Source organism: Pogona vitticeps, chromosome 6 (genome assembly GCF_051106095.1).
Source record: "Pogona vitticeps strain Pit_001003342236 chromosome 6, PviZW2.1, whole genome shotgun sequence".
NCBI classification, from domain to species: domain Eukaryota; kingdom Metazoa; phylum Chordata; class Lepidosauria; order Squamata; family Agamidae; genus Pogona; species Pogona vitticeps.
The window spans coordinates 88,742,172-88,766,202 of NC_135788.1; the positions used below are offsets into that span (position 1 = coordinate 88,742,172).

General features: G+C 39.2%; 1 protein-coding gene across 6 annotated transcripts in view; it reads left to right on the forward strand.

The window, feature by feature from the left end:
* The window catches only part of TLK2 (tousled like kinase 2), a 45,484-nt gene extending 21,777 nt beyond the window's left edge, over positions 1 to 23,707 (forward strand). For all 6 annotated transcript variants that reach the window (XM_020811693.3, XM_020811692.3, XM_020811694.3 and 3 more), the window contains 15 exons: positions 2,012 to 2,107; positions 2,829 to 2,921; positions 3,716 to 3,826; positions 4,796 to 4,932; positions 6,465 to 6,617; positions 7,492 to 7,558; positions 9,819 to 9,916; positions 10,912 to 10,993; positions 12,455 to 12,546; positions 13,419 to 13,508; positions 14,383 to 14,552; positions 15,379 to 15,517; positions 17,608 to 17,719; positions 18,239 to 18,346; positions 20,460 to 23,707. In XM_020811693.3, the coding sequence (XP_020667352.2) occupies positions 2,012 to 2,107; positions 2,829 to 2,921; positions 3,716 to 3,826; positions 4,796 to 4,932; positions 6,465 to 6,617; positions 7,492 to 7,558; positions 9,819 to 9,916; positions 10,912 to 10,993; positions 12,455 to 12,546; positions 13,419 to 13,508; positions 14,383 to 14,552; positions 15,379 to 15,517; positions 17,608 to 17,719; positions 18,239 to 18,346; positions 20,460 to 20,633 (1,722 nt within the window). In that variant the 3' untranslated portion in view covers positions 20,634 to 23,707. The remainder of the gene's footprint in view (positions 1 to 2,011; positions 2,108 to 2,828; positions 2,922 to 3,715; positions 3,827 to 4,795; positions 4,933 to 6,464; positions 6,618 to 7,491; positions 7,559 to 9,818; positions 9,917 to 10,911; positions 10,994 to 12,454; positions 12,547 to 13,418; positions 13,509 to 14,382; positions 14,553 to 15,378; positions 15,518 to 17,607; positions 17,720 to 18,238; positions 18,347 to 20,459) is intronic.
* Positions 23,708 to 24,031: the final 324 nt, after the last annotated feature.

Below are 24,031 nucleotides of genomic sequence, written 5' to 3' on the forward strand. Positions count from 1 at the left end.
AATAATCTCTGACACAATTTACATTATTTTAACTCTGAACATGAGGAGATGGATACACTAATAATCCCTCTTCTCAATGAGAATTTACAACTGCCTAGTGTTGAGGAAAGTGTGTGCTTTTTACAGGGAAGTCCGAGTGTTATCCTTTTTATCTTTTTGTTAATTCCTGTTTGGGAATAGAACTACTGTATTTCCCTGAAAATAAGACAGGGTCTTATATTAATTTTTGCTCCAAAACGCATTAGGGATTACTTTCAGGGGATGTTTTATTTTTTTCATGTACAACAATCTACATTTATTCAGATATGGTCATGTCATCTTCTGGTTGCTGCACAACGGTGGGGAGCAGGGTTTCACTTAACTGGGGCTTATTTTTGGGTTAGGGCTTATATTACGAACATCCTGAAAAATCATACTAGGGCTTATTTTCAGGTTAGGTCTTATTTTCAAGGAAACAGGGTAGGAAAGGCTGCCACCTGGGACATGCTGGAGAACTGTGCAAACATCTTGCCTGCCAGGGCAGACAGTACTCAGTGAGACCATACAAGTGTTCTTTATCCCAGTGTAACAGTAGCGAGTTTCTTTGGCATAGGAACAAAAAAATAAAGACAGAGGCACGACCTAAAAATAGAGATGAAGTCCCAAAATGTACCATAGTTTATTTTTAATGGATCCTGTGTGTTTTTCATTATTCATATTTTTTCATATTGTTGTTTTAACTATACAAATTTGTGTCAGTTGAATACCTTTTTATATTTATTATTTATTAATTTAAAATATTTTTACCTTGCTTTTCGCCTTAAAAGGATCCAAAATGGCTCATAAAAAAGACAAACCCACAGCAACTTAAAATGTAAAGATACTGCTTTCACTTTCAAATTGCTATAATACATACACCAAACATTTTAAAAGAAAGAAATACAATTTTTATGAGACATATACTAACCAAACAAAAATGCGGCTTTCCTTTGGGAGAGCTGAATTCTAGCCAAGATATTTCTTTTTTTTTTTAAATGCCAGGGAATGCTTATCATTTGGTTATCAATAAATCCACCAGTCTTTTTACAGATTAAAAAACGTTCAAGTAATCCCTTTAGTCACAGCCATTATTTGTTATTAGTAAAATGACTAGAGAGTTTTCTTCTGTTTTTCTTTGTTTTGATTTATTTTACTCTAATTTGTTCTATTTGGGTTGGTTTTTGGAGGATCAATCTGGCATTCAAGTCTTTACTTGTATTTTATCCAGCACATCTAATACCCTTTAATTTAGTTGATGGGTGGAAACTTGCGTATAAGACTGATTCACTGAAACAGGGAAAATTCTCTAGTATTCTGTTTATGGGTTACAGTGGTTTTTGGGGATTTCTTTTTGTTTTGTTTTTTGGTAAAATATTTTGCTGTGGTATCTGAGGCATGGTTTTTAAGTTTTAAATTGTTAATGGTTGACTTTTCCTTTTTATGTGTGATAGTGGCCCAGATCCTGTTGCTTAGTGTCATAAAGTTGCACTGCAGTAGGCCCACTAAGTCAATGGAGATTTGGTGATTGAGCTCCTCTGCAAGCTCCATTGATTGGAATGGACCTACTCTAACTGTAACTTACTTTAGTATAGTATGCCACAGAGTGGATCCATTTGAATCAACGGAGCTTACAGAGGAGTTGACTCACTAAATCCCCATTGATTCAGTGGACCACCTCTAGTGCAAATTATTACATTAAGCAACAGGATGTTGGCCGATGTTGAAATAACTCAAAAAGTTTCTCTTGTTCTAACAATATGAAAGTGAAATATTAGTAAGAGAATGAAACATGGGTTTGAGTGTTAATAGCTCTAAATTGTTTTTCTGTATTGTTTTATAGTGTGTCCATGATAACAGAGCTATATCTGACACTGTGATATTGTTGTGTGCTGCTGATAAGGGAGCCATCTTTTATCACTGTTTTTGAGCTAGCATAATGTTTTACCACTCTGTTAATTTGCAGCCCACATACTATTTATTCTTTTTATTGCAGGCCCAGCAAGGTAGTCCTTCTTCAACAGGTTCAGGGAACACAGAGCATTCCTGCACCTCCCAAAAACAGGTTTCCGTCCATCATAAACAGACACAGGTATTAAGCACATGAACACTGTAATAGAATGCCTGGATCGCGTCTGATTTGAATTATATGTGTCATTTAATTGAGGAAGAAATGGAAGGCAGGGCTGGTAGATAACAGAGCCAGAAGTAAGATCCAACTTGTTTGGCCTTGAGGACAGCCTTGTTGAAGTGAAATGGAACAGTCTGCTTCGGGCAGCAAATTCCATTGCTGAAGCTATGTCTCCTTCCCATCTCTGTATTTTAACTAAATAAGAACCACTTGTTAGTAATTAAGGTCATCTTTGCTTTGGGTGTGAAAATGCTTTCCTCGGCTCCCTTCTGTAAAATAGGTACTCAGTGCATATCTGCTAGGCCAAGCCCTTCCCATTTATTTAAAATGGAGTGCACAGACAGAGCTGTCCCCTACCCAAAGGAAAACTTATATTTATGGGAGCTCATGTAATTATCAACATTACAACTGGTGCTGAGCATCCCTGAAGCAAGACACATATAAAATGATGATTTTGTTATGCTTGGGGTGCTCTAAGAGTTGGAAAAGGATTTTGTTACAGTCCTGGGGAGAACTCATGCTTTGTTTTAAACTCGCTTGTCTAAGCATTGGTGATGCCTTTCATGATATTAGCTGGTGGAAGGTTGATATTTCACAGACTTTTCTGTCTCAGAAATTTTTTTTAACTTTCAAATAACATTTTTTAGTTTGTGATCTCTTATCTTTTTCTCACACATTACAGTCTGATCTTACAGCGGAGAAAATATCTGCACTAGAAAACAGTAAGAATTCTGATCTGGAGAAGAAAGAAGGCAGGATAGATGACTTGTTAAGAGTAAGTAGTCACACTTACTAATTCTGCCCAAGTCCATGTTCCTCAGTTTTTGAAGTGAGGGCATATCTAAGCTGTAAATACAAACAGCTGGGGACAGGGTTACATTGTTCTGGAAGCAATGATCCTGTTAAGAAGGAAATTACCCTTTTTCCATGAGAGATAGGTATGGGACCTTGCAGGTTCATTTGAAGGATCTCTTTTTTTTGATATTCCAGATATGGAAGGAGATCCTCTCTTCTCAATTATTCAGATAATTTGCAGCCTCCCAACCCATTCTAATTGAATCTGAAAATCTGGACTGGCACAGGAAAACAATGGAGTCTTACATTACCTTAAAAAAAACTGGTCCACAGAAGGTTGCTCCATGAAAGGTTTACTTTTCTCATGATTTCAACAATTAAAAATGTGAGAATTCCTTTGTAGCCAAACATTTTAACAACATTACAACCTGAAGTTATATGCTGAACCTGAATGATAAAAGATTCAGGAGGTGGCTTAGTTAATCTAAACTGGCTGCCTTGATAACTGGCATTTTCAACTGTTCCCTTCACATGCCTGAAAATAACAAAAGGAACGGGTACATCCGCTGAAATCTAGGTCAGAAAAGGGAGGAACTGTGGTCCCAGGATGTAGAAAATATAATGTTCTTTATATCAGTTTAAAATGCCCCACGAGTTTTGGCCTATCAGCCTCCTTCCGTGGCTATATAACATGCCTGTGAGCAGTGGATTTAAACATGACAGAATTGGCAGGGATATATTTTGTTCAGCTACTTATCATCACTTTGTCTTTAGGCAAACTGTGACTTAAGGCGACAGATAGACGAACAACAAAAAATGCTTGAAAAGTACAAGGAACGGTTGAATAGATGTGTGACAATGAGCAAGAAGCTCCTTATAGAAAAGGTGAGTCTGGGTTTCCAATTGTGTCCTGATACTCTCCCACTCTTCTCTTGTTCTCCTCTGATCCTATTCTTTCAGATATGTCCACTCATCTAGTTGCTTGAACTTGTATCGTTTCACAACTTGCATACTTGGGAACTGATAACAGTGTTTAATTGGGGGGGGGGGACAGACCAAAAAGTATGGGGCAATCAAATAGACTCTCTCTGATTAATATAATCTAAACCTAATTGTTCGTGTTTATCATTTAGGAAACTTGATTTTAGTTTCACTTAGAGATCAATAAGTCCTGTGTCAGTCAAATAATGTTTTACATTTTTGATGAACATTTTGAGTTTATTTCAGTCACTCTCTCCAGCCTCACTTAATTTACAGGATAGTTGAGAGGGTAAGATGGTGTAGAAGAGGAAATCCATGTACACTTCTTTTGGGCCATTGACTGAAAGCCATGATATAAATGTAACAAAGAAATGTATAAAATCATCACAATAAAACATTAAGATTTTTTTTCTTGCAGTCAAGAATTGGATTTTTTAAAAAAGTTATTTATTTATTTATTTTGGACAGAACCCCTGGTGATCTCCCATAAGACTTGCAGGGGAAAAATAAAAACAAAATGTATAGCACCTTTGACCTATAAGCACAGTCTTGAATTGGGCTCAGCAGGCTATAAATCTTACTAGGTTTTATGGTCATCTTTAGTCTCTTTCCCTCTCCAACTTGTTCATGAATATACATGAGCGTGGCTTGGATTTGTAGGTGTGGGCGCTCTTTACTCCTTTGAGGAGAAGTGGCTCTTAAGCTGCATGTCAGTGACTTGACTGAAGTTTCCCTTGTGCACATGGCAGCCTAAATTCTTCATGGAAATTTAGAACTGCCAGGCTCTTAAGCACTGCTCTCTCTTCACTGGCTAGCTAGCAATGTGGTGAGTTGCCACCAAAAATCTTGACACATCTATGCTTTCTTCTCCAGTCAAAGCAGGAAAAGATGGCATGCCGAGATAAAAGTATGCAGGATCGACTACGGTTGGGTCACTTTGCAACAGTCCGGCACGGAGCCTCTTACACTGAGCAGTGGACAGATGGCTATGCCTTCCAGAATCTTATCAAGTAAGTGCCCTTTCTGCCATCTCTGGAGGGGGAAGTTAAAAAAAAAAGATCAGTGGCTGTTACTTGACTTGTTCATTTTGTGACTACACGAGGCTAAGGTCCCTGTCTTTGTTAAAAGTCTACATTTTAACAATACTGTTCCTGTGGGCTCTAGAATAGTGACATATTTTACAAAATACCAAAAGAATATTGGCTATATAAAGGCATCAGCTGTGAAGGTAGGAGTGCAACGCATATTTTTAAATCATAATAAAAGTAACTCTGATATTTACAGGCAGCTACTAGATGTCCTACACTGGTCAGAATCCTGTTGTATATTTAGACTGGCATAAATACAGTGGCAAATTGCTACTAATTAACAAGTCGCTGCTTGTGTCCCTCATAAGCCTGTTGCATGAGTTGGTGTGCAGTGAGGGATACAAGTGCCAAATCATTAACTAACAGCAATTTGCTGCTGCAGTTCACACCATTGTATCTATGCTAGCAAAACTAAGCAATAGCATTCTGGCCACTCCCTTAGGAAGACTGACTCTTGCTGTTCCATGGTATCATAAGGAAACCTTCATAGTAACCAGGACTACACTTCAACTAAGGCATTGTCCCGTCTTGCTTGCCTTACATGTCTGAATTAAGGTGTACATTGTGTGTTATGATCATAAGAATGGGCTGAATTTAATGTTTCCAAGATTAATTTGGGTTTGTAATTTTGCGTAACTTATATGAACATGTAGTAGAAGAATCTGAAACAAAAATAAATCCTTAATTCTGCTGCTAGAAATCAAAATCTTATAAGGAGCTTTAATGTTATGGATGGAGGCACAATCTGAAATTGTGAAAGTTCCTTTCATTTTATTTTTAGGAATTTTTATCGGCCAGCATGACCCGTGTCCATACCAGCCAGTTGGTTCTTGGACTTGCTTACACATTAGTAAACATTTACTTAATTTTCCTGATTTGTGTAGCTGGCATATTTGTGAAAGCTTGGGTTGTATTTTTGTTTCCTTGAATGTGACTTGGCAGCTTATATCAGGGAACCTGTGTTTCTTAAAGATTGCAACCCATATTAAAGATGTAGGAGGAAATTTGAGTGAATCAGGATATGAAATTGACTCTAAATTTTCTCATACTTGGAGCAGACCCATTGAAACCAGTGAGACAAATTAGTCATTAAAGCCTTAAGTCCCTTGATTCCAAGAGCTCCAGTCCAAGTATGACTATTGAACCCAGTGCTAGAAATGATGCAGAAGTGATTAGAGTGATCTTAGTGTCTTCTGATAGCTTGAATACCTACCTGGAGATTCTTCAGTCTTTCCCTGCAGCTGTGACAACTAGATACTTGCTTTTTTAATTAAAAGCTGAGACCCAGAGGTTTCTTAGAAGCTGAATTCAGTACCCATTCACATGAGAATTGTCAATTGTATTGATTAGCTGATGCAACCAGAAATCACTTATTTTAATATGCCTGCCAATGTATTCATTATTATATTCTCTAAACCTGGGTGTTTGTGCCCCCATGTCTTGCTTTTGTTTAGGCAGCAGGAGAGGATAAATTCCCAAAGGGAAGAGATAGAAAGGCAAAGGAAAATGTTAGCAAAGCGGAAGCCACCTGCCATGGGGCAGGTTCCTCCGGCAACCAATGAACAGAAGCAGCGTAAAAACAAGACCAATGGAGCAGAAAATGAGACGTAAGTGGCACAAAAATAACAGTCAGGATGCTTTCCAGGCCATCAAAATGCAAGGGTTGAAAATGTCAAGCTTTACCCTACTAAATTTCTCCAGCTCATGTGAAATAGTTGCAGCCTCTTCCACATTGCTACATTCTGTTTTAAATAAGAGGTAACTGCTCTTAATGCTTAAGGACGGAGACTCCTGTCCATGTTGAGGTGTGGACTTGTTGTGTGCTGAGAAAGTTGTTGGTGTTCATGCACAGGCATAGGTTTTCTAGGTTCTGCAGAGTGAAAACAGCTTTTTCTTGATGACTGAGGATTGCCAACATAATCCATAAAGATAATCTGTTTGCTAGCAAATGCAGGTAGAATAAAAGTTTTTTGACCTGTGGGCAAGTTCATCATTTTCTTACAGTGCAATGCTTCATGTAAAATAATAGCAATAGAGTCCACATTTTGTAAGCAGTAGGTCTCTATTCAGTGCTTGGCATCTCCAGTCATTTTTTGGATATTAAGACAAGGAGAGACCTCGGTGTTTATCATGTTAACTGCTATTGCTGCTCAAACAAGGCATTGTTGGGCTGAAATGGACAAATGTGCTCATTTGTGTAAAGTGATTTTATGAGACTCGCATTGTCTTGGTAATCTCTCTAATATATTACATAGAGTTCCAGACAATGTTACCTCTGATTTTCCTCTAGCGATGGGCAGGAAGCAAATGGGTGGCAACATTGGCTTAGCTGTGTGGTACCAGTGCAGCGCCGTGTGCCTGAACAGACCTGCAGCTTAGGGAGAATGTTGGTCCCAAATGTTTTTTCTCCCCTCTCCTCACATTTCCCTTTCATGCTTTCTGCAACTTAATCTTTGATCGTCTTGTTTTGTGCATGTGCAGGTTAACGTTAGCAGAATACCATGAACAGGAAGAAATCTTCAAACTCCGGCTAGGTCATCTTAAAAAGGTAGAATATATGTATATATTGTATTACAAATAGCTTCATAGGTGTGCTGGTTTCAGCTGCTATTTAATATTCCATCCATCAAGCACCTGATTCTGTTGTTGTCTATGTATAAATATTGTCACCGATCTTAATATTGTCACCCATTTTTCTCAAGCAGTCTAGACTGCTTCATTTTACTTATTAACATGTTTGACAGAAAATTGTACAGTTGGTGGCATTGAGGCTTCTGGGGCATTTTCTATGCAACCACTTCATAGCAGCAGATACCAGCTGTGTATCTTGTATGAACCAAGACCATGCCCTAAGACATACGCAACACGGTGGCTGAAATCCTGTTGCTTTAACTTATACCATGTAAGACTCTGATGGCAGAAAGTGAGGAGGAATTAAAGGACCTCTTAATGAGGATGGGGAGAGCGTAAAAATGGTCTGAAGCTGAACATAAAAAAACCAAGACCATGGGCACTAGTCCCATCACCTCCTGGCAATCAGAAGGGGAAGATATTGAGGCAGTGACAGATTTTACTTTCTTGGGCTCCATGATCACTGCAGATGGGGACAGCAGCCACGAAATTAAAAGACACCTGCTTTTTGGGAGGAAATCGATGACAAACCTAGACAGCAGCTTAAAAAGCAGAGACATCACCTTGCCGACAAAGGTTCGCATAGTCAAAGCTATGGTTTTTCCAGTAGCGATGTATGGAAGTGAGAGCTGGACCATAAAGAAGGCTGACCACTGAAGAATTGATGCTTTTGAACTGTAGTGCTGGAGGAGGCTCTTGAGAGTCCCCTGGACTGCAAGGAGAACAACCCTATCCATTCTGAAAGAAATCAACCCTGAGTGCTCACTGAAAGGACAGATCCTAAAGCTGAGGCTCCAGTACTTTGGCCATCTCATGAGAAGAGAAGACTCCCTGGAAAAGACCCTGATGTTAGGAAAGAGTGAAGGCAAGAGGCGAAGGGAATACAGAGGACCAGATGGTTGGACAGTGTCACTAAAGCTACCAACATGACTTTGACCAAATTCCGGGAGGCAGTGGAAGACAGGAGGGCCTGGCATGCTCTGGTCCATGGGATCACCAAGAGTCGGACACGACTTAACGACTAAACAACAACAATGTAAGACTAATGACACCACAGTGGTATTTTTGGTAATTAAAATTTTCTGATTCTCACCCACCTCCAAAAAATCTCAAGGCTCTATTGGGATCCCTTTTGCTGTCAGTTGGGTGCGGGGGAGTCTTTGATTTCTGAAAATCATCCTGCAGGCATGATATATGCTGCGGTTGATAACATAGTAAGTTTCACTACTGGATTTCAGTCAGTATGTTAGAGGAGGAGATTAGCAGTAACAGTACAGTTGGTTTTGAATGATAAATTGTTTGATCTTCTCATTTAGGAACCTCAGACCTTCCTAGCAATGTCATTTGGAAATAACTGAATTTAAACAAGTTGTCTCCCACAATAAGGAAGGAAAAATTAGACTTACCGATAGTATTTTTTCCCATTTCCATGCCTTAGTTCTTAGCCTGTTAGCACTGTAACTGGTTATGGCTTTTCATGCTGCTCATATAGTCCTTATTCTAGTAGTTCTGTGTTACGTGTATTATGCTGCAAAAGACTGACACCCAAGTCCTTCTGTCTTCCTTGTCTTAAGGATCTTGTGACTAGCAACTCCAGAAAAATGTCAATCAGGCAGAAGCAACATGAACTTCGCAATAAAATTATTCTTACTGTTACTGTTATTTCAACAGGAAATAATAGCATCAAATTACTACTAATAGTGTTTCACTTTAAAGAATAATGCATTTTATGGCTTGATTTCACATAATCAGTGTTGGCTGTCTTAAATTTGTGGCAAATGTTGTAGTAATTTGATGCTGTTTTTTCTTTTAATATTTTTATAATTTCTTTTTCTTATACAGTTAAACAAGTACAATAAATATAACTTTTCTGTTGGACAGTGACTTAGACAATTTTGAAAGAGTGAAAATGAAGCAATATCAAAACAGCATTTCCTTATTCATATATGAAAAGGAGATTAACACAGTACTGTAACACATATATTAGAAAGTAGTGTTACAGTTTAGTTGATTATTCCTTGTGTTACAACATGCGTTTGAGCATTTTTCTCTATCTTTTTGTCTAATAAAGGAAACTATGTTGCAACTAAGTAGTGTTTTATGTTTCATTGCCTGGCAGACTTCTTGGGTTAATTTAAAGCAAAATCTAACCTAAATTGGTTTTTCACTTAATGCAGGAAGAAGCAGAGATCCAGGCAGAACTGGAGCGGTTAGAAAGGGTTAGAAATCTGCACATCAGGGAATTGAAAAGGATACACAATGAAGATAATTCACAGTAAGTACTGAGGAAAGGAACAGTGCAAAGTCTAAGCTTAGTAAGTTAGTCCAAGTATTAAATACATATTTTAGCTTAGAGACGACATGACAAATGGACAAAATACTACTTTGAAAAAATTGTGAAGGTGCTGTGTTAAGAGGGCACAGTATGCATTTATCTGTCAAATATGCTTTTCAAAATGCTTCGAGGCAATATAGCTACACCTAAAAATAATGTATATGCCTGTCTAACTCCTGATGGTATTTTGCTGCTATTTCATTGCTAATATAGTGCCATCAGTGGGTAACAAAAGCACAAAAAAGGAGTTTGCACCCTACATTTATATTTGATATGTCATCCATACATGCAGTGTGCTTTTTACCTACTCTTGCAATGTATATTGAAGTTTGGAACAAATTGGCCCATTCCCTTTTAGCATTATTTCATCTAGCACTCTTGCCAGCTAGTGATCCACTGGATCCCCTGGGTTCTGCTCCCCTTTTGTTGTTTGTCTCCTGCACTGTTTTAGATGATCAAATCATAGCTCTTTCTAGTTCTTGCCCTTGTGCTGCAGGTATGATTTCAGTGCATGTTCTGCTGTGGTTCCTACATATGTACTGTATGACATTAAGGGAGCTGGTGTTGTGGATGATGAGAGAACTAGGCAGACATGTGCTTATGGTGCAAAACACCTTGAAAGAATTACTTGTGTTTCAATCACAAAAAAATCAAAACTGTTTGACCAACTGAGTTATTAGAAATGACGCTATAGTGTATGGTGTAATTAAGGGCCCCAGAAGTGTAGTTTACTCTCATAAGAGCACCATTGGCATCAAGAGACAAGGCAGGCAAAAATAGTTATCTTTAGATGTTTAGTCCTCCATTTTGGCTCAAAGCAGAAAGAGAGAAAGAGACCCCATTTGCAAAGACGTTTATCATCCTAAATAATTTAGCTGATGTTAAAACAAGGATATTGCAGCTGTTGTATGGATAATATCTCTTGTCCTTTCCAGGTTTAAAGACCACCCAACACTAAATGACAGATACTTATTGCTACATCTCCTGGGCAGAGGAGGATTTAGTGAGGTATATAAGGTAAGTTGGATAAACATTCTACTGTTTTTTATCATGATACGATTCTTTGCTGTGAAACAGTGCAGAAACCAGTGTCGTCTTGTGAAATAGTGCTGAGAAACCCTTAGATCCTTCAAAGCAGTGGTTCCCAACCGTTCAGTAACCCAGGTGTTCTTGAACTGCAATTCCCAGAATCCTTCACCACCAGCTGTGCTGGCCAGGTTTTCTGGGAGTTACAGTCCAACAATACCTGGGTTACCCAAGGTTGGGGACCACTGCTGTAGAGAGACTTACTAGTTTGAGAGGAAATTACTGGGAACAAGGGAGAAATGGTTTGAGTTGATACAAGGCAGTTACATCCATTTACCTCAGCTGAGTAACTTGTCTTATTTTTAAACTTGCTATGTACTACTGTACTTTCATTCTCAGGTACTAGCTATGCAATTGCATATGTATGAAATGATGTAAATGCTTTCTGGCACTTTTAGCATTCTAAGCAGCTCTGCTGAGGAGAATTTGCATCTTGGTTAAGTGAGGGGAACTGAATGGGACAGTACTTTTATAGGAAGCTTAGGGGTTTCCTTTCCCCCGCTGTGGTCTCTGCCACACCTTCCTCTGGGGAGGAAGCCTCCCTGTTGCCCAAGTTTGCCAGGCTGTAGCCTTTTGACCTTTAAGAATATTTTAATATTTTTTACTAGAAAATTAAGTCATGTTTTAAGGGAAGTCACTGCTAGACCACCTGATCTTCTAATTTTCTATGAATGCTTCAGTGCCCAGAGGTATTTTGCTAAACTAAAAAATGTCAAGTTGAAAGACAACATTTTGCTTAGCAGTGTGCCTGTGCCCCAAATGAAGATGACAGTGGAAAAAAAGGAAGCAGCAGATCTTGGAAGATGTCAGAGAAGATGTTTGTGAGCATAGGTGCTGCTGGGGAGACCCCAGTGACTGCTACATAGTATAGTTTAATGGATAGAGTGACGGACTAGGACTCTAGAGAACAGGATTCAAATACCCACTCAGCCATGGATACTGACTGGGGAGAGTGGAAGGGGTAAACCCACTCCTTAAATATCTCACTTACCTTGAAAACCCTATTAGGGTAACTGGAATTTGTTTCAAACTTGACAACACAGAACACACATACACACATATTTCCACTGTCCCACCAATAAAGTTTTTATGTTAAGTATTTGCCTGCTAAATATTCTGCAACAGTAACTTGATTCCCTTGGGGGTGTTTGTGAAAATAAATGGAATTCTGTGTTCCAGGGAACGAAATGTTTCACTGTCATTGTTTATTATTATTTATTTATTTTTTTGCCATTTGCTCTGAGTATTTTGTATCATTCTGGTGATATTTGATAGAATTTTCGCAACACCCATCCAAAATCAAAGTTGGCCTTGGCTTTGCTGACTTTAAATGAATAAATGTAATCTCTGATGGCCTTTTGGAACAGCTGATTAGCTTTTCTTCTCTTTCAGGCATTTGATTTAACAGAACAGAGATATGTAGCAGTAAAAATCCACCAGTTAAATAAAAACTGGAGGGATGAAAAGAAAGAGAACTACCACAAGTAAGTAATTCTAAATCTTGGTTCAAAGGCTATGTAGGTGGCAGGGCATGTGTTTGTTTTGGTTTTTTTGTTTGTTTGTTAAAGCTTGCAACCTCTGAATCAAAACGTAAGTCAGGAAGATGTTTGTGTAAATTTTATTTCCTGACACTTAGGTCTGAACAAACAGCAGCAACAAAATTTGAATCAAAATATTAAATCAATGCTGTTGCTTCAGATGGTACAGAAGAGGAAATCTGTATAGCAAGGGGTTCAACCTTTCACCACCCAGAAAAAAGGAAGGGAGTCACATGATTCAAACACTGCTGTTAGAAGGATTCCTGCTGTCCCCTTTTGCCAGTCTCTCTTCCTAGCTTCATCCAGATCAGAACTCTTTGCCTCCCTCTTTATCTGGCTTCGCTTTCTCCATACATTAAGTGTTATTTAGTTTATTGCATTTTGTCTACTTTTTCACCCTGCAAAGAATCTGTCTGTCTTCTGCCCTTTTCTTTTCTCATCTTGGGTTCCAGCTGAAAGGGTACTGGCTCAGGTGTGGACTGCAAAGGCAGTAGAGAAATGTTGCCACAACCATGAAATGCCCTTCCTTTGAGTGCCCTTCTCCTGAGCTTTCCATGAAAACCTTGGAAGACTGAACTTTCTTGGAGGCCTTGATCTTGGTGATCACATTAAGGTTCCCTAAGCAAAGTGTGCTGCTTGTATACCACCCCATAGTGTTTAAAGCAGTCTCTGAATGCTTTACAGTTCAGTTATGCAGCCTGACGTAGAACAGAAAGTTAAATGTGGCATTTCTTTTTCAGTTGCAAACTGACCCAAGTTGAGAATGAATAGAAAATAGATAGAAATTAAAATAAAAACATCATGTTTTGTTCTTACAGACATGCATGTAGGGAGTACAGAATTCATAAAGAGCTGGATCATCCTCGCATAGTAAAGCTGTATGACTATTTCTCACTGGACACTGACTCGTAAGTGCTGCTCCATTTCAAAATTGTGCTATAGAACAGGATACTTCAGTGCTTGTAATGAAGTTGCCTGAAAGTTGAGGGGAGTCCCACTGGGAGAAAATCTTGGTATTGAGGACATAGGTCATACACAAGACCTTGCTGTGGCAGAGATTCAAAATGAAAAAATCATGTAAATGAGTTATATTATCCTAATTGTAACTATCACTCTTCAATTACATTTCACTGTGGAATGAATTTCTGTATAGCAGGGGAAGGAAAGGGGTAAGAATCAGATTACATTTGCAACCTCTTAATTGTCTTACGTAGTTGGAAGTAAGAAGTGCAGTGGACAGGACTAATGGAAAACTAAGCTGTATTCAGTGTTCTTCAGTTTGTGCCCTGCTTCATAACAAAAAGGCATCTTTAGCAATTGCGAACCAATAATAGTCTCTAGAGAATTCCAAACATATGCCCTATAACTAATAGAAGAAAAGAGGGCTTGTAAATGCTTGATTTCTTTCAAGTTGCTTTGTTTTCTAAATGTGTATAATTTCTGTGCCTTGCAGGTCAGATTTGTCCTGAAAATCAGGATTTAAATTTTAAAAGGAATAACTTGGGTTAGAGCAAATGACCGAAGCATCTTTAATCATCCAGAAAGCTCCCTAGTTCAGTCTCTAATCAACCTTTTGATTGATATAAACAGTTTGAGAAAAAGTTAAGGGTGGACTTTTCTAAAGCAGCTAACCTGCATTCACTGTCATTAACAGAGTAAACTGCTATATCATTAACAACCAACTCCTGGTTTGCAGTTACAAATAACTAAGGAAAGAAGAGCAGATCTTGCAATACTCATTTGCAAAATGTAAAGCATTATGTTTGAATTTGCTTCTTTCAGATTTTGTACAGTGTTAGAATACTGTGAGGGGAACGATCTGGACTTCTACCTGAAACAGCACAAATTAATGACAGAGAAAGAAGCTCGGTCTATAATCATGCAGATTGTGAATGCATTAAAATATTTAAATGAAATCAAACCACCTATTATTCACTACGACCTCAAGCCAGGTATGTCTACAGTAGAGTCTAGAAAAAAGCACGGGAGATACGAGGTAGGGCACCATATCGTCTGCAGGTCCCTGCTTCTTCAGTGTTTTCTGTCAATGAAAATCGCATAATATTTTGTAATCTTGCTCCCTTTCAGATTTTTATGTTGATAGTTTTTCAAATGAGGTCCTCTCTGTAAATTTACACACACAGTGATGGTACTGGCCAGGGTATAATAATCTCACTAACAGTGAAGAAGTAGTTTGAAAAACAGATCACTAGCAGTCCTTTTAAAAACAAAAATGTTAATTCCTGTGACAAGATTGTCCTTTGTCCTTTGTCTGATGTGGTACAACACAGTTTCTTCTACTGTGCTCCCAGCATTCTTCTTAACAGCTGAAATAGATTGTGCTGTAGGTCGAGAGAACATTTATGAATGGAGATTGTTGTCTTAGAGCAGTGAATTGGATTTGATGACTTTCTGGTCTTCAAACTTCCACATTATTCATTAGAGTTGCCCCTTATGGAAAGACCATCATTTACTTTATTTCAGTAAACTCTTGTTTTATCTTGTGACACCCTTAATTTAGAGAGACCTTTCCTGAGCTCTATCTAAAAAAACACGGCAACCAGAAACAGAGAAAAGAGTCATTAGGATGCTTATTATTGAAGAATAGGGCCCAGACAGTCTCAGTTGCATTATCAGGTTTTCTTTGCCATTAGTCTTGTCATTATTGGTCCAAAATAAAAGTGCAGCAAATCTCTAACTGGATCAATCTGCTATTTTACCCACCATACATGTAAGAGATTTATTTACATTAATGCCCACCCCCCTCCACTCCTTCAGGTAACATCCTTTTGGTAAACGGTACTGCATGTGGTGAGATTAAAATCACTGACTTTGGCCTTTCAAAGATCATGGATGATGACAGCTATAACTCAGTTGATGGCATGGAGCTGACATCTCAAGGGGCTGGTACTTACTGGTAGGTGTCATGATCTATTTTTTGTGCTGGAAACATTCCATGATGTCATAGATCTAGAAACTATGCCAATAGTAATTAAATTCAGCCATAACAATGAGAACTTTGTTCATTCATAGAACGCTTAAAGCAGAGGTCAGGAACAGATGAAGGCATCCTTCATGTAAAAAGTGGCTTTAAAATGGGAGCAGTACTGAGAAGAATAGATGGGTTTGACTGAGTGGGCCAGATGATCATTTTATCAGGCCAGATAGCTTTCTGCAGACATTGATGACAAACCTGCCCACTGATTAAGGATATCTACCACCAGCTGACTGATGCACACGCCTGCTTAGCATGCATGCCAGGTTATGGACACTTAGGTGCCACAGTCTTGGAGTTATGGCCTTGATGGACAGACATATATCCTCTTCTGTTATTATAGATTATTGCAATTCTGTATCTTTCTTGTATTTTCTTGTTGCTAGCTGCCTTAAGTACTAGTGGAAAGGCAAGTCATAAATGTCAAAGAAGGAATACATAAATAAATTACTCTGGCAGTCCTCCGCCTGACCTAGGTTGTAGAGGGTGACATACTGTTCTATGTGAACAGTTTTGGTTTTTTTTAAATTAAACTAGATAAATGAGCACACACTAAAATTAACCATAACAGCATACACACCTGAAGAGCAAATTAATTTGGGAAAAGCAAAATTTGCAACCCTTCATCAGAAGCCCCCATAAACCCCATTTCTCATTCTTTTTGTCTTAGGAAAACTCTGTAAATGTGTCAAGATTAAAGTAATGGAAAGTAAAATATTTTATATAATATTTTATTTAAACCAAACAGGCAAGGCAAAAATCATGAATTATAATTCAGTAATAAATCAGTCACATTTTAATGGCCAAGAAATCAGAAAAAAATAGATTGTCATCTTGATAGTCCATTAATTCTAATTAAGTCATCACTAAAGCAAAGTCTCATCAAATTAGTTCAGCTGAATCCTGCCAAAGATTTTCATCCTCCTAGTAGCAAAGCTGGCTGATTGCCAGAAAGGTTGGAACCAAAATGGGGCCACCAAGAAGAGGGAGGTACCGACATGCTCAGGTGGATCCAAGTTATGCAAGTGACATCTTTTTTAAAATATCAGAAAGGGAGCAAGAAAGCACTCACAGTAGATTAATCATGCTCATTGACCTCCAGGAGCCACATAATGTTGTATACCAGTTGAAGAAGAAAGTGTGATGGAGAAAAAGTGAGCTTGCTTGATCTCCTTAGAACTTCTAGTGTGTTTTGCTAGATTAAACCCTCTGTTAGGAGCTGAAGATGTACTACAGTGTTTTGTTTCAGGTCCCACTTGCTCTTGCTTCATTCATGAAAAAATGTGTCCTCTTTTCTGAGGCTGAAGTTACATTCCATGAGAGATAATCTCATTGTAACCAATAGATCTTATCTTTGAATAAATAGGCATAGGATTGCAAATTACCTCCCCCTTCCATTGATTCATTCCATTATTTTATCCTGTCATGTTCTGCTGGGATTTGAGGAGGTAGCGGCAGTTTTTATGCTCTAATAACTATGTGCAAATAGTTACAGATTAGGAATTTTTCCTGGAGATCTCCCATTCTTTAGAAACTGTTTTCCTGACATGATTTAGGTTGCTGTTATGAGCTGTTCATGGGTCCAACAAGATACCAGTTTATTCCGCTTTTCTTTGAAAAATAGGCCAGGAAACTGGGAACATCTTGGCATCTTGCTGCATATAAAAAGTGAGCATATTTAAGAAATCTGAGACATTGCCCAATATACAAAAGAAAGGCTGAATTTCAGCCATCTATTCTAGTACAGTCCTCAAGACAGTAACCTAATGTTTCTTCTGTAGCTCTCATAAAGTTCCATTTCCCTTGATGGTACAACATAAATCTGTTCATCTGCATTATTGCACATAATGAACATTATCATGAAGACATCATAAATGACTGCCATACTTTGCAATATAGAACTTTGTACATGGATAAATTCTACTATGTGACATGGAATGCTGAAGAAGGATGTCAGACATAACATAAATTAATGTATCTGGGGCACAGCCATTAATTTTTCTTTCCTTCAGGTACCTGCCACCTGAATGTTTTGTGGTTGGAAAAGAACCTCCAAAGATTTCAAATAAAGTCGATGTCTGGTCAGTGGGAGTAATCTTCTATCAGTGTCTCTATGGCAGAAAGGTAAGACATTCAGCTGTTGAAGGACAGTCAGGCTCTAGCAGTGAACTCTCAGTCTTCTTGGGAATTCTTTGGTAGATGAGTTCAGATTTCTGAGAATGTTTACAGCTTCCTGGTTTTAACTTTTAAAAGTACAATTCATTCTGGTCTGCAAAGTTTTAGAGGAATTAGTGGACTCTGAATAGGGAAGAAAACCTCCATGCTGCAGTCTTGTGGGCTTCTCTCAACCATCCTTAGTTATTCACTCTTGAATATTTTAAAATACATGTTCCTCTAACTAAGTTGGCATAGTTTTTAACAGACTTTTGGAAAAGGATTTCTGACTTTTAAAAGAACTTCCAAAAATCACATATAAATATTTTCAGATTTATTCACACACCCATGACAATTATCACCATCACTCTTCTAAAGGTGATGAGTGACTCTGCAATATGCCCTTTTCTTGACACATGTTTCACTCACTCATTTTCCCCTTTCCAAACGTTTTCAGCTTGCTATCAAAGCTGCTGTTTTCTTTTGCAGCCTTTTGGCCACAACCAGTCTCAGCAGGATATTCTGCAGGAGAACACAATCCTTAAAGCTACAGAGGTGCAGTTTCCTCCCAAGCCAGTGGTAACGCCAGAGGCAAAGGTAAGCGACAAAGAAACTGGAAAGTGTGTATCGACACCTGAACCACAATTCTCAGTGGTCAGGGTGTCTTGCCCTGTTTCTGTGGCCACTGCTGCCAGATTGGCTGCTGAATCTGAGCAGTGCGACAACAGGAACACTTTACTCCTCCAATTTCTGAGCCAATTCATGTTCACAGATGCATGGTCCTGATTAAAAATAATGGGTGTACTCTATATGCACTCTGTTCTAAAAGTGGAACTGCAAAGATGCTTCTCCTACTATAATATTGAAATTTGACAATATAGCAGCAAATTTGGCAGTATGATATAGGAGTGGGGTGTGCCCCCCTGTGAGTTCAGTGGGGGTCATATCCCCCCCAATCCTACTTTCTAGACCACTGGAACCTTCTTTCCTCAATGTATAAAGCAACAAACATTATTTCATCTCTATAAAATATTTTTAAAGCTGTTGCCTTCATCTGATAATCTGAAAAATGCAGTAAGTAGTCTGGAAAGGAAAACATACGTGCTATAAATTCAGATGAATAATTTTTCCAGTTACAGAGTGACCCTGTTTTTTTGTATTCGCGAAGGCTTTCAAGGCCGGGATCTAATGGTTGTTGTGGGTTTTTTGGGCTCTTTGGCCATGTTCTGAATGTTGTTCTTCCTAACGTTTCGCCAGTCTCTGTGGCCGGCATCTTCAGAGGACAGAGTGCTATCCTCTGAAGATGCCAGCCATAGAGACTGGCGAAATGTTAGGAAGAACAACCTTCAGAACACAGCCAAAGAGCCCGAAAAAAACTGTTGTTGTTTTTTTGTTTATTTATAAACTGCCCTATTAGTGTCATGCACTATTCTGAGTGGTGTACAGAAGTTAAAAATACATAATTGTTATATATTAAATAAGCAGTTAAAACCACAATAACTTCACAAGGCATAGAAAGAACATTCAGGGTTAAAAGAACATGAGGTCTTGAAAATTCAAATTCAGAATTTACAGAGTTCTTAATCCTAATCTCATGTAAAATAGATGGTGAACAGCTTAATCACTCCAGAATTTAGTTCAGTTTGAGTGGTAAGGGAATAACAGGAGATGAACAGAAAGGAGAGGAGGAGACCACAACAGTGTAAGTTTTTATACTGCCCAATATGTGGCAAACACCACTCTGGGCAGTGTACACAATACACAGTAAAATAATTTTTAATAGAACAGCTTGAGGAGCCAAATAACAGTAGGTGTAGTAATCTGTGCAGTTTCATCTTTCCTTCAGCTAGAGCCAGGTGGCATGGCTAATGGAGAGATTCTAACCTTTATCTTTAATTTTGTACATTGCCTCCATTTTTGTTTGGCCTTTCCCCTCCATGCCTCAACATGTGCAACCTGGAAGAACACTCTGGCAGTAAGACCAGTCAAGCACCAATCCGATCTCCCTATACCTCAGCAGGCAACCAGTGTGAAGCATCTACTTTCTGTAATTTGAAGAGCAATATAGGTTGTCTTGTCACTTCAGCAGGAAGACTCTTCCACACTGTCTCAGCCTTGCTCAGCCCCTTGTGTGTACAAAGTGGCAAGGAAAATGGTATACAATAGCTGCCACCAGAGGTTGGAATAGGGCTGACAAATAGGGCCATCCAAAAGATGGGATTGAAGTCTCTGTACAGTTGCCAGCTATTTTGTCAGGTGTTGGTCTTCAAATTCCCCACTGAAGTGGGCAAATAAACACTCATGATTCCTTCCCACACTTCTCCTCCATGGTTCTATAGTCCACCTACTTTTGTTGCCCTGCTCTGCACTGTCTCAGGCGAATGGCTCTCTAGTGCAGATTGAAGGTGGGAGCAGATAACGGTAGTAGAAGGAAAGGATAAGAAGAGTTGCAGCTGCTGCTGTTATCATTCCATGTGAAAAGGGCATATCAGTAGGTGCTGGGGATAAGATTTGGTTGGCCTGGGAAGAGCATTCTTCAGTCATTCAAGGAAGGAGCAAATTCAGGAAGCTGAATGTGTTTTTCAGTGTTGGGTGTCACTTCTTTTTAAATTTTAAAGTAAACCTGCTGTGTGTCTGCTGATGATGCAGAAAAGAAACACCACTTCCAACTTTGCATGTCAGTTTCACCTTTTCTGTGATTTTCTTTCAGGCATTTATCAGGCGCTGCTTGGCATACCGGAAGGAAGATCGGATAGATGTCCAGCAGTTGGCATGTGACCCCTACTTGCTTCCTCACATCCGCAAGTCTGTATCAACAAGCAGCCCAGCTGGGGCTGCTATTGCCTCAACCTCTGGATCTTCTAATAACAGCTCTTCAAACTGAGCAGGAACAATAGGCCAAAAATATATATATAACCGGAACTGCAGAAAGAAACCGAGAGAGTCAGACATGTTTTGAGATGCAGCCTTGGGATTGGCAAGGAATCCACAAAACAGCCTCAAGAAACCGGCATCAGGTTCTTTGTTTTTCTCTTGCGTTCTTGTCCCATCCATAGAGCAAGGCATAATCGCTTCTCGGCAAGGATCTATGGCTACTTGAGTCAAGCTAAGTGGCCACGGAAGAGGAGGTTGGTTAACTGCAAAGGCACTAACCGCTCGAGGCAGCGGAGAGGAAAGATGGTTCCAAGTACTGTGAACTTCCAAATATCACGGAGCCAGGGAGTGGTTCCATGACACAGGGTGCACACACTTTGTGTGGAGAAATGAGGACTTGGCAGCAGGGTAAAGAGGCTGGACTTAGTCCACTGTCAATATTTTAAAAATATGTTGTTTTCTTTGAAATAAAATTTAGGCTACATCTCATTGGAAGGAAGTGGAAGAAACCACAGAGCTGAACACTGTGAGATTTCACTGAGGGACTGGGGTATTATAGGCCCCTTGTGCCCTTTGTAAGGGAGCCATGTGTCCTTTCCATTGACAGTACTGTACCAACATTAGCATGTTCCCCCAAATAATTTCAGTTTTAAAGTAACATTTTTATTGGTTTTATGGTTATAAGGTAAACTAAATAGGTTGATGTGGCAGTCCCCTTCTTCGTAAGCTGGCCTCATATTCTGTGAGAGGAGAGTACAGTGCAATGCGGAAGCTGCATAACATCTGTGAGCCTAAGTTTCTCTCCTTCCCAAGCCTCTCAGAAGAAAAGTTACTTCTTGACAGGCACTTGACGGTTGTTCCCCCCAACCCTCTGCTCAATAAATTTAAGTGTTTTTCTTTTTTTAAAAAAAATATACTCTCCTCGTGTGGTTCTCTGACCAATTCATTGGGGTCTCATTCAGGCAGTGGTGTTCTCTTTAACACACACACACACACACACACACACACACACACACACACACACACACACACACACACACACACACACACACACACACACACACACACACACACACACACACACACACACACACACACACACACACACACACACACACACACACACACACACACACACACACACACACACACACACACACACACACACACACACACACACACAAATGGCTGGCTTTGGCAAAACACTCAAGTTAAAACACCTTCTCTTCTCCCCTCTCATTTCATACATTCTGTACTGTACATTAACCACCACCGTCCCCCAAAGGAAACAGGCACAGTTTCTAATCTTCATTCCTGTATTTAAATCCCTTTATTTGTTAACAGTTTTTTTAACAGTCTTTAATAAACCTTTTTTTCACCTTTAGGAAAAAATGTTTAAACCAAAGAATCCATTTGCTTGAAACTTGTGGCAGAATGCTACTCCTGCATGTGGCCAAAATGATGATTTCTGGGAATATTTAAACAGTGCTGTAGGCATCCTTGTCAGGACGTCAGTTCTTCACACATAACTGACAACTCTCAGTCCTGCCTCCTTTGCTTCCTACAGGCAGTAGAGTATGCAGAGGTAGGAAGCGAGATGAGGAGGGACCAAGCCATATTGAGATCTAGAGTGACTAAGAGTGCAGAGCAGAGCTGAGAAGTAAAGGCTCTATGTTTTATTTCTACGTGCACAACTCAAACTATTTCTGCAGATCAGGTGGCAAGGTATTAGGTTCTTATTGCGTGCGTGCTTGTGTGTATCTCACCTCTCCTTCCCCAGGGGCTCAGTCACCTGATTAAATGTACCATTTGGTGAGCCCACTGCTCTGTTTAAATGGCATTACGAGTCTGCAAAAGAAAGTGAAGAAATATGATATATATGTCTTTATTACATCTGAAGGCACTGTAAAAAGGCTCATGAGGCTTCAAAAATCCCTCCCTAAATAGGTGTCTTGAGCCTTTCTTGGGGGAGGGGGATATGGTGGGAGTCTCCCCATGAGTGTGTGATAACTTGTGCCTCAGAATCAGGGGAGTAACTTTTATGAGTTGTAGATCTTCCGCTGGTAGGGCAATTGCAGTTTAGACTCTACCTGATAGGTAGAGAAAGTAGGAAGAATCTAGTGCTAGGAATGGGTGGAGAGGCATCTGGTAGAGTTCATTCCTCTCTCTCTGTCTCTCCTCAATCAAGTTGTTAGTTTCCTCTAGACATGTATGATAATACAAAGGCAGTTGCTTTGTTTTTTCTTCCTCTACACACCACAGCCTCGTTTCTTCAAAAGAAAGCCAGCACATGTTTGTGTTCCTTTTAGTATTTGCTTACGCCAGGGTTTCCTCACAGATCCTTCCCAAATTGCAGCTTGGAGTCATATATTAAAGTGGCACGTTGCAGGAACAAGTGTGGCTGCCATGGTAGAAGACAGGTACTGACTGCTTATTTGACACAATAAGCTTTGGCCCCTTTTCTCAGCCGTTTTGGGATAGGGTTCATCTTATTTTTCTGCAGCTCTAACCAAGGCACTACGCTGATTGTATGTATAAATGTTCCAGCCTCTCGTCTGTGCCGTTTGCTTTCCCTCTTTAGGGGTTAACCACATTTTCACTTTGGACAGGTGAAAATTTTTATTGGCCAGTTCATCATCATTTCTGAATGGCATCTACTGCTTCTCAATCATCTATAGAGAACTTTATCCCAAATGAGATTAATTTAATTTTGTTTTTTAAAAAAAAAATCCCAGCCTTTTAGTCATGTGTTCCCTGCATCCCCTGCAAATAGTGGCTGTGGGATGTTTCAGTCCCTATTAGTTGTGCCTGAGCAAAACCTCTGCCTTTTCATGGCATTTATCACTGCAGCAGGTTAAATCACTCTGGAATGTGACGATTTTCCTTTTTTAAGCTGTTGCTGGAATGGGTTTTATTTTGGGTAACAAAACTTTTTTTATGATTATTATTATTTTGCCACACTGTTCATTTTCTGAACGGAAAGAGGAAAAGTGTATGGATTTGTAACTTGAAACTAGGCCAGACTGTTTTGGCTTTGCCCAACAGACAAAAATATGGATATTAAACAAGTTTTAAGAAACGGAACCTCTTTGCTCTTTTGTTTTTGCATTTAAAACTGTTCATGGGTAGCTTATCTTGGCGGAGTGGGACAGTACTCAAGTAGTCATGTGTAGCAAATCACTTGCCCTTACAGAATTAGCAAGCCGTTTATTCAAGCCCATAAACATGCACACCTCCAGTGGGAATAACAATGTCAGATAGAGAGGGAGCAGTTTCTCTTGGCTTGATTGTTGATCCAATACTAAACAAGAGTAAGGTTGCAAATTTCTGAATGGCACAGAATTCTTTAGGTCAGGAGTTTAAAAGATGAAAACAAACTTGTAGAGAAATAGAAGTAAAGCACCACCT